Source organism: Hyla sarda, chromosome 7 (genome assembly GCF_029499605.1).
Source record: "Hyla sarda isolate aHylSar1 chromosome 7, aHylSar1.hap1, whole genome shotgun sequence".
Lineage (NCBI taxonomy): Eukaryota > Metazoa > Chordata > Amphibia > Anura > Hylidae > Hyla > Hyla sarda.
The window spans coordinates 2,069,366-2,084,621 of NC_079195.1; the positions used below are offsets into that span (position 1 = coordinate 2,069,366).

General features: G+C 45.0%; 1 protein-coding gene across 1 annotated transcript in view; it reads left to right on the plus strand.

Moving 5' to 3' along the window:
• Positions 1–15,256, plus strand: part of LOC130282627 (zona pellucida sperm-binding protein 1-like) — a 38,883-nt gene that overhangs the window by 8,738 nt on the left and 14,889 nt on the right. The window contains exons 5-7 of the mRNA XM_056531066.1: positions 5,603–5,778; positions 5,856–5,953; positions 11,081–11,202. Coding sequence (XP_056387041.1) covers positions 5,603–5,778; positions 5,856–5,953; positions 11,081–11,202 — 396 coding nt within the window. The remainder of the gene's footprint in view (positions 1–5,602; positions 5,779–5,855; positions 5,954–11,080; positions 11,203–15,256) is intronic.

Sequence of the window (15,256 nt, forward strand, 5' to 3'; positions counted from 1 at the left end):
ATACAAAATTTAAGTGCACAACCCGACAATCGGAATGCTGTTAGTAAATGAGGGTCTATGTCTCAGCGTAGTCCAAGAAAGTGGACAAATTTTATTTACCTTTTCCCCCATAAGTCCAATGACTGAAATAATGTGAAGCCCATATAGTGTCCATTATAGTGTCTTAGCATCATGTAGTTATACACAGATCTCTATAGAGAAACATGACCTGGTCAGATGGATCCAGATCTATAGAGAAACATGACCTGGTCAGATGGATCCAGATCTCTATAGAGAAACATGGCCTGGTCAGATGGATCCAGATCTCTATAGAGAAACATGACCTGGTCTGATGGATCCAGATCTCTATGGAGAAACATGACCTGGTCAGATGGATCCAGATCTCTATAGAGAAACATGTCCTGGTCAGATGGATCCAGATCTCTATAGAGAAACATGACCTGGTCAGATGGATCCAGATCTCTATAGAGAAACATGTCCTGGTCAGATGGATCCAGATCTATAGAGAAACATGGCCTGGTCAGATGGATCCAGATCTCTATAGAGAAACATGGCCTTGTCAGATGGATCCAGATCTCTATAGAGAAACATGTCCTGGTCAGATGGATCCAGATCTCTATAGAGAAACATGGCCTGGTCAGATGGATCCAGATCTCTATAGAGAAACATGACCTGGTCAGATGGATCCAGATCTCTATAGGGAAACATGGCCTGGTCAGATGGATCCCGATCTCTATAGAGAAACATGGCCTGGTCAGATGGATCCAGATCTCTATAGAGATACATGGCCTGGTCAGATGGATCCAGATCTCTATAGAGAAACATGGCCTGGTCAGATGGATCCAGATCTCTATAGAGAAACATGGCCTGGTCAGATGGATCCAGATCTCTATAGAGAAACATGGCCTGGTCAGATGGATCCAGATCTCTATAGAGAAACATGACCTGGTCAGATGGATCCAGATCTCTATAGAGAAACATGTCCTGGTCAGATGGATCCAGATCTCTATAGAGAAACATGGCCTGGTCAGATGGATCCAGATCTCTGTAGAGAAACATGGCCTGGTCAGATGGATCCAGATGTCTATAGAGATACATGGCCTGGTCAGATGGATCCAGATCTCTGTGGAGAAACATGGCCTGGTCAGATGGATCCAGATCTCTGTAGAGAAACATGGCCTGGTCAGATGGATCCAGATCTCTGTAGAGAAACATGGCCTGGTCAGATGGATCCAGATCTCTATAGAGAAACATGGCCTGGTCAGATGGATCCAGATCTCTATAGAGAAACATGGCCTGGTCAGATGGATCCAGATCTCTATAGAGAAACATGGCCTGGTCAGATGGATCCAGATCTCTATAGAGAAACATGGCCTGGTCAGATGGATCCAGATCTCTATAGAGAAACATGGCCTGGTCAGATGGACCCAGATCTCTATAGAGAAACATGTCCTGGTCAGATGGATCCAGATCTCTGTGGAGAAACATGGCCTGGTCAGATGGATCCAGATCTCTGTATATAAACATGGCCTGGTCAGATGGATCCAGATCTCTGTATATAAACATGGCCTGGTCAGATGGATCCAGATCTCTATAGAGAAACATGTCCGGGTCAGATGGATCCAGATCTTCATAGAGAAACATGGCCTGGTCAGATGGGTCCAGATCTCTATAGAGAAACATGGCCTGGTCAGATGGATCCAGATCTCTGTATATAAACATGGCCTGGTCAGATGGATCCAGATCTCTATAGAGAAACATGGCCTGGTCAGATGGGTCCAGATCTCTATAGAGAAACATGACCTGGTCAGATGGATCCAGATCTCTATAGAGAAACATGTCCTGGTCAGATGGATTCAGATCTCTATAGAGAAACATGTCCTGGTCAGATGGATCCAGATCTCTGTGGAGAAACATGGCCTGGTCAGATGGATCCAGATCTCTGTATATAAACATGGCCTGGTCAGATGGATCCAGATCTCTGTATATAAACATGGCCTGGTCAGATGGATCCAGATCTCTATAGAGAAACATGTCCGGGTCAGATGGATCCAGATCTCTATAGAGAAACATGGCCTGGTCAGATGGGTCCAGATCTCTATAGAGAAACATGGCCTGGTCAGATGGGTCCAGATCTCTATAGAGAAACATGGCCTGGTCAGATGGATCCAGATCTCTGTATATAAACATGGCCTGGTCAGATGGATCCAGATCTCTGTATATAAACATGGCCTGGTCAGATGGATCCAGATCTCTATAGACAAACATGGCCTGGTCAGATGGATCCTTATATAAACATGGCCTGGTCAGATGGATCCAGATCTCTATAGAGAAACATGGCCTGGTCAGATGGATCCAGATCTCCATAGAGAAACATGTCCTGGTCAGATGGATCCAGATCTCTATAGAGAAACATGGCCTGGTCAGATGGATCCAGATCTCTATAGAGAAACATGTCCGGGTCAGATGGATCCAGATCTTCATAGAGAAACATGGCCTGGTCAGATGGATCCAGATCTCTATAGAGAAACATGTCCGGGTCAGATGAGTCCAGATCTCTATGGAGAAACATTGTCTGGTCAGATGGATCCAGATCTCTATAGAGAAACATGGCCCGGTCAGATGGATCCAGATCTCTATAGAGAAACATGGCCTGGTCAGATGGATCCAGATCTCTGTATATAAACATGGCCTGGTCAGATGGATCCAGATCTCTATAGAGAAACATGGCCTGGTCAGATGGGTCCAGATCTCTATAGAGAAACATGTCCTGGTCAGATGGATTCAGATCTCTATAGAGAAACATGTCCTGGTCAGATGGATCCAGATCTCTGTGGAGAAACATGGCCTGGTCAGATGGATCCAGATCTCTGTATATAAACATGGCCTGGTCAGATGGATCCAGATCTCTGTATATAAACATGGCCTGGTCAGATGGATCCAGATCTCTGTATATAAACATGGCCTGGTCAGATGGATCCAGATCTCTATAGAGAAACATGGCCTGGTCAGATGGATCCTTATATAAACATGTCCTGGTCAGATGGATCCATATATAAACATGTCCTGGTCAGATGGATCCAGATCTCTATAGAGAAACATGGCCTGGTCAGATGGATCCAGATCTCTATAGAGAAACATGTCCTGGTCAGATGGATCCAGATGTCTATAGAGAAACATGTCCTGGTCAGATGGATCCAGATCTCTATAGAGAAACATGGCCTGGTCAGATGGATCCAGATCTCTATAGAGAAACATGGCCTGGTCAGATGGATCCAGATCTCTATAGAGAAACATGGCCTGGTCAGATGGACCCAGATCTCTATAGAGAAACATGTCCGGGTCAGATGAGTCCAGATCTCTATGGAGAAACATTGTCTGGTCAGATGGATCCAGATCTCTATAGAGAAACATGGCCCGGTCAGATGGATCCAGATCTCTATAGAGAAACATGGCCTGGTCAGATGGATCCAGATCTCTGTATATAAACATGGCCTGGTCAGATGGATCCAGATCTCTATAGAGAAACATGGCCTGGTCAGATGGGTCCAGATCTCTATAGAGAAACATGTCCTGGTCAGATGGATTCAGATCTCTATAGAGAAACATGTCCTGGTCAGATGGATCCAGATCTCTGTGGAGAAACATGGCCTGGTCAGATGGATCCAGATCTCTGTATATAAACATGGCCTGGTCAGATGGATCCAGATCTCTGTATATAAACATGGCCTGGTCAGATGGATCCAGATCTCTATAGAGAAACATGTCCGGGTCAGATGGATCCAGATCTTCATAGAGAAACATGGCCTGGTCAGATGGGTCCAGATCTCTATAGAGAAACATGGCCTGGTCAGATGGGTCCAGATCTCTATAGAGAAACATGGCCTGGTCAGATGGATCCAGATCTCTGTATATAAACATGGCCTGGTCAGATGGATCCAGATCTCTGTATATAAACATGGCCTGGTCAGATGGATCCAGATCTCTATAGAGAAACATGGCCTGGTCAGATGGATCCTTATATAAACATGTCCTGGTCAGATGGATCCATATATAAACATGTCCTGGTCAGATGGATCCAGATCTCTATAGAGAAACATGGCCTGGTCAGATGGATCCAGATCTCTATAGAGAAACATGTCCTGGTCAGATGGATCCAGATGTCTATAGAGAAACATGTCCTGGTCAGATGGATCCAGATCTATATAGAGAAACATGGCCTGGTCAGATGGATCCAGATCTCTATAGAGAAACATGGCCTGGTCAGATGGATCCAGATCTCTATAGAGAAACATGGCCTGGTCAGATGGACCCAGATCTCTATAGAGAAACATGGCCTGGTCAGATGGATCCAGATCTCCATAGAGAAACATGTCCTGGTCAGATGGATCCAGATCTCTATAGAGAAACATGACCTGGTCAGATGGATCCAGATCTATATAGAGAAACATGTCCTGGTCAGATGGATCCAGATCTCTATAGAGAAACATGGCCTGGTCAGATGGGTCCAGATCTCCATAGAGAAACATGTCCTGGTCAGATGGATCCAGATGTCTATAGAGAAACATGGCCTGGTCAGATGGATCCAGATCTCTATAGAGAAACATGGCCTGGTCAGATGGATCCAGATCTCTATAGAGAAACATGTCCTGGTCAGATGGATCCAGATCTCTATAGAGAAACATGGCCTGGTCAGATGGATCCAGATCTCTATAGAGAAACATGGCCTGGTCAGATGGATCCAGATCTCCATAGAGAAACATGTCCTGGTCAGATGGATCCAGATCTCTATAGAGAAACATGACCTGGTCAGATGGATCCAGATCTATATAGAGAAACATGTCCTGGTCAGATGGATCCAGATCTCTATAGAGAAACATGGCCTGGTCAGATGGGTCCAGATCTCCATAGAGAAACATGTCCTGGTCAGATGGATCCAGATCTCTATAGAGAAACATGACCTGGTCAGATGGATCCAGATCTCTATGGAGAAACATGGCCTGGTCAGATGGATCCAGATCTCTATAGAGAAACATGTCCTGGTCAGATGGATCCTTATATAAACATGTCCTGGTCAGATGGATCCTTATATAAACATGTCCTGGTCAGATGGATCCATATATAAACATGTCCTGGCTTCCCTTGCCTTCAGTCTCCAGATCTTAATCCTATAGTTACCTCTGAGACAAGATGGAGAAGGCTGTTAGGTCAGGACCTCCTAATATGGGGCAAATCTGCATAGACTGATAATCCTTCAGAACCATTTCACAATCCGCAGGGGTCTCAAACTGGCGGCCCTCCAGATGTTGCAAAACTTCACCTACCAGCATTCGTGGACAGGCCCAGATTGCCATTTGCTGCAGCTAATGGCTGTCGAGAATGCTGGGAGTTGAAGTTTTGCAACATCTGGAGGGCCACCAGTTTGAGACCCCTAATCTAGTGGATTCACATATTGCTGCCGTTCTGGATGCCAAAGAGGATCCCGCGCTCTGGATCATTTGGTGATGGACATAGAGGAGGGAGAATGTAGACTTGTTTTCCAGGTGACCTAAACCAGTTGGGCACATCAGGTCATTTTTTCCATCCATTTGGTTTCTTCCAGTTACCGTTCACTGCTCCCCGGATGGTCTCTTCCGCCTGATCCTGTCCCGGTATGCCACTAACCCTCCGCTGCGGCTGTCTTCAGTAGTTCTGGGTCCTGGCAATTGTCCATCGCCTACGATTTTGGGAGATTTTCTGGAATTTCAAGGTTACCTATCATTGTGCAGCGGCCGGCGGGTAAGGAGAGGAGATTTATTTCCGATAGAAGTCGTCTTGCACTGAGACCCCTGAATCGGCCTTTCTGTTTCTAACAGTCTGTCAAAGGACGTCTCGTGTATGAACTGTCTCTGACGGCCAAGCAAGATGTCCTCTTCTCCTCCTTAGGATCCATCACCAGGGACAGCAGTTTCACGTAAGTGTTTGGTATACGGCTTTGGACCACAGTTTGGAGGTCCACAGTTTGGAGACCATTGGTCTATGGCCATTTACTATACCTTTAAGGCTTTTGATAGGTTACCATGGCGGCCTAAGCCGCCATGGTAACCCATCAAAAGCCTTAAAGGTATAGTAGAAGGCCATAGACCAATGGTCTCCAAACTGAGGCCTAGAAAATAGGTCCCCAGGTCTAACAGTATGTGTCGGTGTAAGATCGTGTTCACCTACATGTGAAGGGTCAAGAGTTTTTCCCTTTGGGTTCAGTATAATTTAAAAGGGAAAATATTCAAATTTACCCTTTTTAAGGCATAAACGGCTATTTTATCCCTCAAAATATGCTCCAAAAACGAAATGTATCCTAATGTGAAGCCATATGGAAGAATTCCGGAGCACAGCGGCATCATGCCCCCTAGTGGCTACAAGTAATAGTGCTTTATAATATTTTATTTTTTATATATAGTAGTTAATCATAAAAATATATATGCACAAAATGGATTGCCGCTCACCACACCCGCAGCTGCTCCTGAGTTCGTGCTGCGGACACGCCGGTTCCGCCTCCGGCTCACACAATTAACAGCAAAGAAGGTAGTCCGGCACAGAACTGTAGTATGCAGGTAAAAACTCAGAATTTTATTTCAGCAGGACGCAGTACACAGAAGCCTGACGCGTTTCGCACCGGAGTGCTTAGTCGTAGGTAACAAACAACCACAATGAACGTCTTAAAATACACAAAATAGCGGTCACATGACCATACACATCATAAAATCGTTCACATACAAAACATGGCGCTGGAGCATCGAGTTGGGAAACACCAATTTTTTGGAACATGTTCACACCTAGGTGCGCCCAAGGCGTTTGTTGTTACAATAGGATTATTCTAAAGAACAATGTAAACATTTGCATCATTGATTCCTGACTTGAGTCGAGGAAAACCAAATACAAGTACTCATCTGCAAGAACAGTAGTATAGGTATCATGTTTTTAATTTAGAATATTTATTATTAGTGTATATTAATTCACAATTAGATATTAATTTATATATGTGTCATACTTAATTATGTTGATAATACATTTGTACATGACTATCTATTAGGGGTCTAAGGGCAAGTGAGAGCTAAATCTAATCTCTTGTTTAGACCGAGGGGATGCCTCGTGCTAAGGAGGAATATCCAATATGCCTCCCTGTTAAAAAGTTTATTCCTAAGATCTCCCCCCCTCGGACCCAAAGTAACCCTTTCTACTCCCGATACCTGTAAGCCCGTCACATCTCCTCCATGTACCTCCCTAAAGTGACGGGATAGCATCGACATACCTGTAATATTGCTTTTAGCATCTGAGACATGTTTTCTAAATCTCATTTTTAGAGAATTACTAGAACAACCTACATACTGTGTCTTGCAGATGGTGCAGGTGGCTACATAGACGATAGACTTAGTATTACAGTTTGTGAAATCCCGTAGTTTATATAGGTTGCCTGTGGAACAAGATGTCACCGTGTCAGTGTTTACCATATGGTCACACGTGAGACATCTTGTATGTCCACATTTCCTATTTCCCACAGTTTTTAACCAATTACATTTGCTACTAGACAATTTATTACTCTGGAACAGACTGGGCGAAATTTTTGAGCCTATTGAGGGGCCTTTTTTAGATACTATTTCTATACCTTCCGACACTATTTCTTTTAGTATCGGATCAGATTCCAATACTGGTATGTATTTTCTGATGATAGCCTTAATTTGTCCAAAATTTACGCTATATGGTGTTACGAAATATGGTTTGGTGACACTTTTGTTTTTACCCACTATCCCCTCCGTGTTATATCCTCCTCTCCTTGGTTGCTTTCTCCTAGAGTAGGTGACTAACTCCTTTCTGGTAATACCACTGACTTTCTCCTGAGCTAAATCAATGGTGGGCTCACTGTACCCTCTGTTCTTAAACCTTATATGTAGTTCTGATGCTGCCACTCTAAATTTGCTGTCACTGGAGCAATTCCGTTTTGTTCTACACAGTTCCCCAAAGGGGATGTTATTCAAGACATGTTTAGGGTGGCAGGATGAGGCCAACAGTATCGAATTAGTAGCTGTCTCCTTTCTGAACGGGAGTATTTCTATATGGTCTCCTTCACCTACCACTGTGATGTCCAGGAAATTAATCTCCTTTTTATCGAAATGGTAGGTGAAACTGAGGTTAAGATCATTTCTGCCTACATAATGTACAAATTGTTTAAACTGTTCCTCTGACCCTCCCCAAATTATGAGGAGATCATCTATGAATCGTCCGATCCAATATATGTGGCTGCTAAAGGGGTTGTCAATATTAAAGATGAACATCTGTTCCCACTGGAACATAAAAATGTTCGCAAAGGAGGGGGAGTATTTCGCCCCCATTGAAGCTCCCCTGGTCTGAAGGTAGAAATCACCATCGAACACGAAATAATTATGCCTAAGCAAAAATTCTGTGGCGATGGTGATAAATTCCCTTAGAGTGGCAGCATCAGAACTTCACAAAAGGTTTAAGAACAGAGGGTACAGTGAGCCCACCATGGATTTAGCTCAGGAGAAAGTAAATGGCATTACTAGAAAGGAGTTAGTCACCTACTCTAGGAGAAAGCAACCAAGGAGAGGAGGATATAACACGGAGGGGATAGTGGGTAAAAATAAAAGTGTCACCAAACCATATTTCGTAACACCATATAGCGTAAATTTTGGACAAATTAAGGCTATCATCAGAAAATACATACCAGTATTGGAATCTGATCCGATACTAAAAGAAATAGTGTCGGAAGGTATAGAAATAGTATCTAAAAAAGGCCCCTCAATAGGCTCAAAAATTTCGCCCAGTCTGTTCCAGAGTAATAAATTGTCTAGTAGCAAATGTAATTGGTTAAAAACTGTGGGAAATAGGAAATGTGGACATACAAGATGTCTCACGTGTGACCACATGGTAAACACTGACACGGTGACATCTTGTTCCACAGGCAACCTATATAAACTACGGGATTTCACAAACTGTAATACTAAGTCTATCGTCTATGTAGCCACCTGCACCATCTGCAAGACACAGTATGTAGGTTGTTCTAGTAATTCTCTAAAAATGAGATTTAGAAAACATGTCTCAGATGCTAAAAGCAATATTACAGGTATGTCGATGCTATCCCGTCACTTTAGGGAGGTACATGGAGGAGATGTGACGGGCTTACAGGTATCGGGAGTAGAAAGGGTTACTTTGGGTCCGAGGGGGGGAGATCTTAGGAATAAACTTTTTAACAGGGAGGCATATTGGATATTCCTCCTTAGCACGAGGCATCCCCTCGGTCTAAACAAGAGATTAGATTTAGCTCTCACTTGCCCTTAGACCCCTAATAGATAGTCATGTACAAATGTATTATCAACATAATTAAGTATGACACATATATAAATTAATATCTAATTGTGAATTAATATACACTAATAATAAATATTCTAAATTAAAAACATGATACCTATACTACTGTTCTTGCAGATGAGTACTTGTATTTGGTTTTCCTCGACTCAAGTCAGGAATCAATGATGCAAATGTTTACATTGTTCTTTAGAATAATCCTATTGTAACAACAAACGCCTTGGGCGCACCTAGGTGTGAACATGTTCCAAAAAATAGGTGTTTCCCAACTCGATGCTCCAGCGCCATGTTTTGTATGTGAACGATTTTATGATGTGTATGGTCATGTGACCGCTATTTTGTGTATTTTAAGACGTTCATTGTGGTTGTTTGTTACCTACGACTAAGCACTCCGGTGCGAAACGCGTCAGGCTTCTGTGTACTGCGTCCTGCTGAAATAAAATTCTGAGTTTTTACCTGCATACTACAGTTCTGTGCCGGACTACCTTCTTTGCTGATAAAAATATATATATATCCATAATCCAATGATTGACGTAGATTAGTCAATAAATGTAGCTTGAGGAGTGAATATGTCGTCTGCATAGAAGGTACAGAGCAGCGGATCCGGCAGACCAGGGCTAAGAGGGGAAAGTGAACCGGACCTTTAGTTTTAATGATCACTGGTTGTAAAGTGGTAAAATGGTCTCTTGCTAGAAGCTGAACAGTTTAAAGGGGCACTCCACTGGAAAACTAGTTACTTTTTAAATCATCTGGTGCCAGAAAGTTAAACAGATTTTCAAATGACTAATATTAAAAAAATCCCAATCCTTACAGTTAACACTAACAAGAAACAGCCTGCACTCACCGTACAGTACAGGTCTCGCGGACTCAAACTTCGGACCCCCTCGATGGCGTGGGATACATTGCACAAGCTGACAGCGCTCAGAAAAACGGGCGCTGTCTGAGCTGTCAGCTTGTGCAATGAATCCCACGCCATCGAGGGGGTCTGAAGTTTGAGTCCGCGAGACCTGTACTGGACGGTGAGTGCAGGCTGTTTCTTGTTAGTGTTATTTGTATACTGATTTCTGACTCTGTCCTAGCACTGCCGTGGGTCAGAACAGAGACTCCTCCAGCTGCTTCGTTGGTCCTTATAGTGGGTGAAGAGAGGACCTGCTAGTGCCGCTACTTACTATTTATTGAAGTTTTGTGATTCCAATCCTTACAGTACTTATCAGCTGCTGTATAATACACAGGAAGTTCTTTTCTTTTTGAATTTCCTTTCAGTCTGACCACAGTGCTCTCTGCTGACACCACTGTCCATGTCAGGAATTGTCCAGAGCAAAATAGGTTTGCTATGGGGATTTGTTCCTGCTCTGGACAGAGGTGTCAGCAGAGAGCACTGTGGTCAGACTGAAAGGAAATTCAAAAAGAAAAGAACTTCCTGTGTATTATACAGCAGCTGATATGTACTGGAAGGATTGGGATTTTTTAATAGAAGTAACTTACAGATCTGTTTAACTTTCTGGCACCAGTTGATTTGAAAAAAATGTTTTCCATTGGAGTAAAGTGGCGGTGCTGAGCTGCTGCAGCGCCTCCTCCCTCCCCTTCTGCCCTGACTGCCGGGCCCTGGGCGTCCATGGTGTAGGTTTTTGTTTTCGCCAGTGATCTCTTCAGTGATCGTTTTGGAGCAGAATGTCCATTGTGTATTGTAACCGTGTCCGCCCTTGTGGTCTTTTTATAGGGTTTTGTCGCAGTGCCTCTACAATAACACGCTATCCAATGTCTCTCTGGTGGTTTTGCCCTTTGAACTTCCTACGGTGACGAGTACCGGCATCCTGAGTGTGGAGCTGCGCATATCTAAAGGTGACCTGACCTCCCACACTACACAACCAGAATTGGCCAATCAGTGGTCTCCTGAAGCCCCCCCTCTATACAGCTGATGACCCCCATAATCCAGGGCACCCCCCACTCTCTATACATTCACACTACAGTCACAATGTAGTAAGGCATAGGTGGACTGGGGCCCCACAACAATGTCAATAATGCTCTATTAAGACATGAGGTTGAGGGGTCTTAGTCAGGGCCTCATCCATGGAGAACAAGTTCTAATGTTGCCCCAATAATTTCCTTAAACTTTCATGGTGTCTCTATTGCAAATACCGTAAAGCAGCAATCTCCAAACTGTGGACCTCCAGATGGAGAAAAATCTGGAGGTCCACAGTTTGGAGACCACTACAGTATGGGGTGTAATCCACATGTGCCAGGTCCCTCTACCTTAGGACATGTTCAAGAGGCCTTTAATGTTAACCTGTTAGCTTCTCCCCCAAACTGGCACCAGCACCTGACTGTTCTGCTCCAGAAGTTTCCGGAGGTGTCGCCATGATCTAAAGTGGTGACCAATAGAAGTTCATTCTTCCCTCCCTCCAAATGCTCCTGAGCAGTGAAGATCTGGAGATGCCACCAATAGAAGTCAGGATGTCCATGCCCTAATCCTGCCCAGTCAGAAGTGATCACGTTCTTCGTCCCCAGGGGAATCAATATCTAAAGACCTGTTGGTCAAGCCCAGCTGGACGGGACAAGGGAGATGACCACCTATCGGTGCTGTAGTAGCGGGGTGTGTGGTGCAGGGCAGATGTTGTTACCCTAGGGGCAGATGGCATTAACCCATTGTATTCGTGACACCAGGGCATGGTTTAGCCTATAACCACCCAAAGGTATACCGCTGGATCCTGGGCTAGGCACGGGGGTAATAAAGACTTTGACACCAAGTTATGGACAACGGTAGCTTTACTGAGGGTAGACAGATGGTAAAGTCTATACAGTTCAGCCAGGGCCCAAGGAGGTGACCAGTGACAGATTTTAAGGGTTTGCTGGGACTTGTAGTAGGACTGGACAATTGAATGCAGACCACGCTGACTTGACATATGACAGGGACGGACTTGACTCATAAAGCTGTGACTTTAACTTACTTGACTTGATGGCGGCTGCAGGACTGGACTTTGAGGTCTCCAACACTCTGGACACACACACTAGACAAGACTGCACTGGACCTCAGCAGAAGAGAGAGAAGCTCCACCCAGGGATTATATGGGGAGACCAGCAGGGAGCCTATAGGTCACTCTTGGGGTCACCTGGTCACTGATACCTTCCGGGTAACAATCACATGACATTTTTTATGGGAAAAGGGGGGTGATTCAAACTTTTATTAGGGAAGGGGTTAAATGACCTTTAACTTTTTTCACTTTTTTTTTTTGCAGTGCTATAGCTCCCATAGGGGTCTATAACACTGCACACTGATCTTTTACACTGATCCCTGCAAAGCCATAGCTTTGCATGGATCAGCGTTATAGAGGCTTGATTGCTCTAGCCTGTAGCTCAGGCTTTGACCAATCAAACGCTGATCGGACGCGATGGAGCAAGGTAAGAGGACCTCCGCTCGCATCCTAGCTGTTTGGGACATCACGATTTTATCACGATAGTCTCGATCAGCCCGACTGAGCTGCCTTGAAGCTTTTACTTAAGTTTTAGAAGTGGTGATCAACTTTGATCGCCGTGTCTAAAGGGTTAGTAGTGCGTGGCACAACGATCGGTGCCGCACGCTATTAGCTCAGGGTCCCGGCTATCATTAGCCGCCGGGACTTACCCGGTATGATGCGGGGTCACGGCATGACCCAGTTTTAAATACCGGGACAGGGCATACAGGTACGCCCTACGTCCTTAAGAGGTTAATGGATTGGGCTGCCGGAGACTATCTACCCAATGCCTTGGCTGCTGGGGCTCCTCGGTTCTCAACGCTTCTCCCCAGAACACAATATAAGTTGTCACATTATACAACAGTGTTACCTTTACATTTAGCAATTCTGTTATTATCTAGATATCGGGTGAACTCCCTGGCCAGTAGAGTACCCTGTACACGTGGACAGGAGAGAACATTAGACACAACTGTATATATTTAGAACTTGTGGACTGGGACGACAAAGTTACAATCCTATCTTAACGATTTGCATATGTGTGTGCTACTTTTACCATATGTGAACTGACTGTGGTACATAATTTTACATTAGGAGTTAATCTTTGTACCTGGCGGGAATTTGTCCTTGTGTCGACCGTTGGGATCTATGCAACATCCCTTTGGGGGAATCTGGAACACTTGCATCCTTGGGAGCCCTTGGAGCCTCTGAAGCTGCAGCTAACTCTTCCTCGATGAATTCGAGTGGGTATTGGTCCAGGGATGGCGGGGCTGGAGACCGAGTTGGTATGCCAGAGACTGGCGTATAGGCCAGAGCCAATGGTGACAAGACTGGGACTGGTGTGGAGACTAGTGTTGGTTGAACTGGCCCTGGGGTTGGTGAGACACAGAAGGATTGCAGGCTGAGTTGGAGAAAACATGGGTAAATCCATAGATGGGTGGATTCCCTCGCTTATAGAAACATAGAATGTGTCAGCAGATAAGAACTATTTGGCCCATCTGGTCTGCCCAATGTCCTGTGAGACATATTCTCATAGCTCTGACAGCTTGAGGAGGTGGTGCTGGGAGCACTGGTAGATCTTCTTTCAGACACAACTCAATTCGGTTTTGGTGAACAACTTGTGGCTCATACTTTTGTACTTCGTATACATCAGAGTCCGGATAGGGTATGGCTATCAGTGTATGGTTCTGGCTCCCAGATGGTCTAACTTGTGGGTCCTTGGAAACTTCCGCAGCCAGATGTTATCACCTAACTGAAGTGGTTTGGCAGAAGCATGACTGTTAAAATCTTCCTGTGGTCTCTGCTGGGCCTCGCCCATCTTCTTGCTGACAGTTTCTTTGGCCTCTTTGATTCTTCTCTGGTGGTTAAAAACCCACTCCAGGGAGGCTTGCAAAGAGTTGAACGGGGCTTAGAGCCCAAATGTTCGGTCTTTAGACAGCTGTCCATGGCGCCCCATCAAGTAGAAAGGGGTATACCCTGTAGAACAGTGGACTGTTATTATAGATCTCCAATAGTTGGGCAGCAGTCGGGGCCACTCTTCTTGTCTTGACACAGAGGCGGCTCGCAACATGTGGGTAAAGACTTGATTGCGCTCACAGAGCTCCTTCCACTGGGGGTGATAAACAGTAGTCAGGAGTTTCTTACAGGCATGGATTTGACACAGCTCCTGGAAGAGTTGGGCCTCGAAGGCCGTTCTCCAGTCCGTTAGGACAGACTCCGGACACCCAAGGGTTTGCACCCAATTGGAGTAGAACATCTGGGCCGCTGTCTTGGCTGTAAGATCTTTGATGGGGACAGGGACAACAACAACCCATTTAGAGTAGTGATCCACCATGGTGAGAGCATGAGTGTACCTGGACTGGGTAGGAGACAATTTGACATGGTCTAGTGTGACCAACTGGTTGGGCCTTTCACTCTGGATGGAATGGAGGGGGGTGCTCTTGCACATTCACTGCACAATTTCTCAGTCACTCCGCATTCCAATCCAATAGAATCTTCACCTGACAGTAGTTCCAGTCTTGTGGACTCCAGTGTGTCCCGACTCATCATGGTATGCGTTTGGGACCATCGCCATGTCTCTTCGGGGAACCAGAATCTGATGAAGTCTATCACCAGAGACCGGATCCAAAGAATTTCGGTAAAACAGCCCTTTGTGCACACAGTCACTTCCTCTGTCACCACAGACGTTTCAGCTCATAATCACACTGGGCCCGGCATAGATGGGTTGGGATCTTTTTCGCCAGAAGGTAGTCTAACAGATCCCCCTCGACTTTCATCTTGAAGAGTCTTCCAGGTGTATAGGTCTTCAACCTTTTCAGACCTGGGTTCACCGTCCATCAGGGCGGTCACAACATTCCGGTTCACGAACCGTTGATAAAATGGGGCATCTCTACGTCCTCCCACACATCTTTGACAGGTGGTTCTTTGCCGTGGGTCATCCATGACAG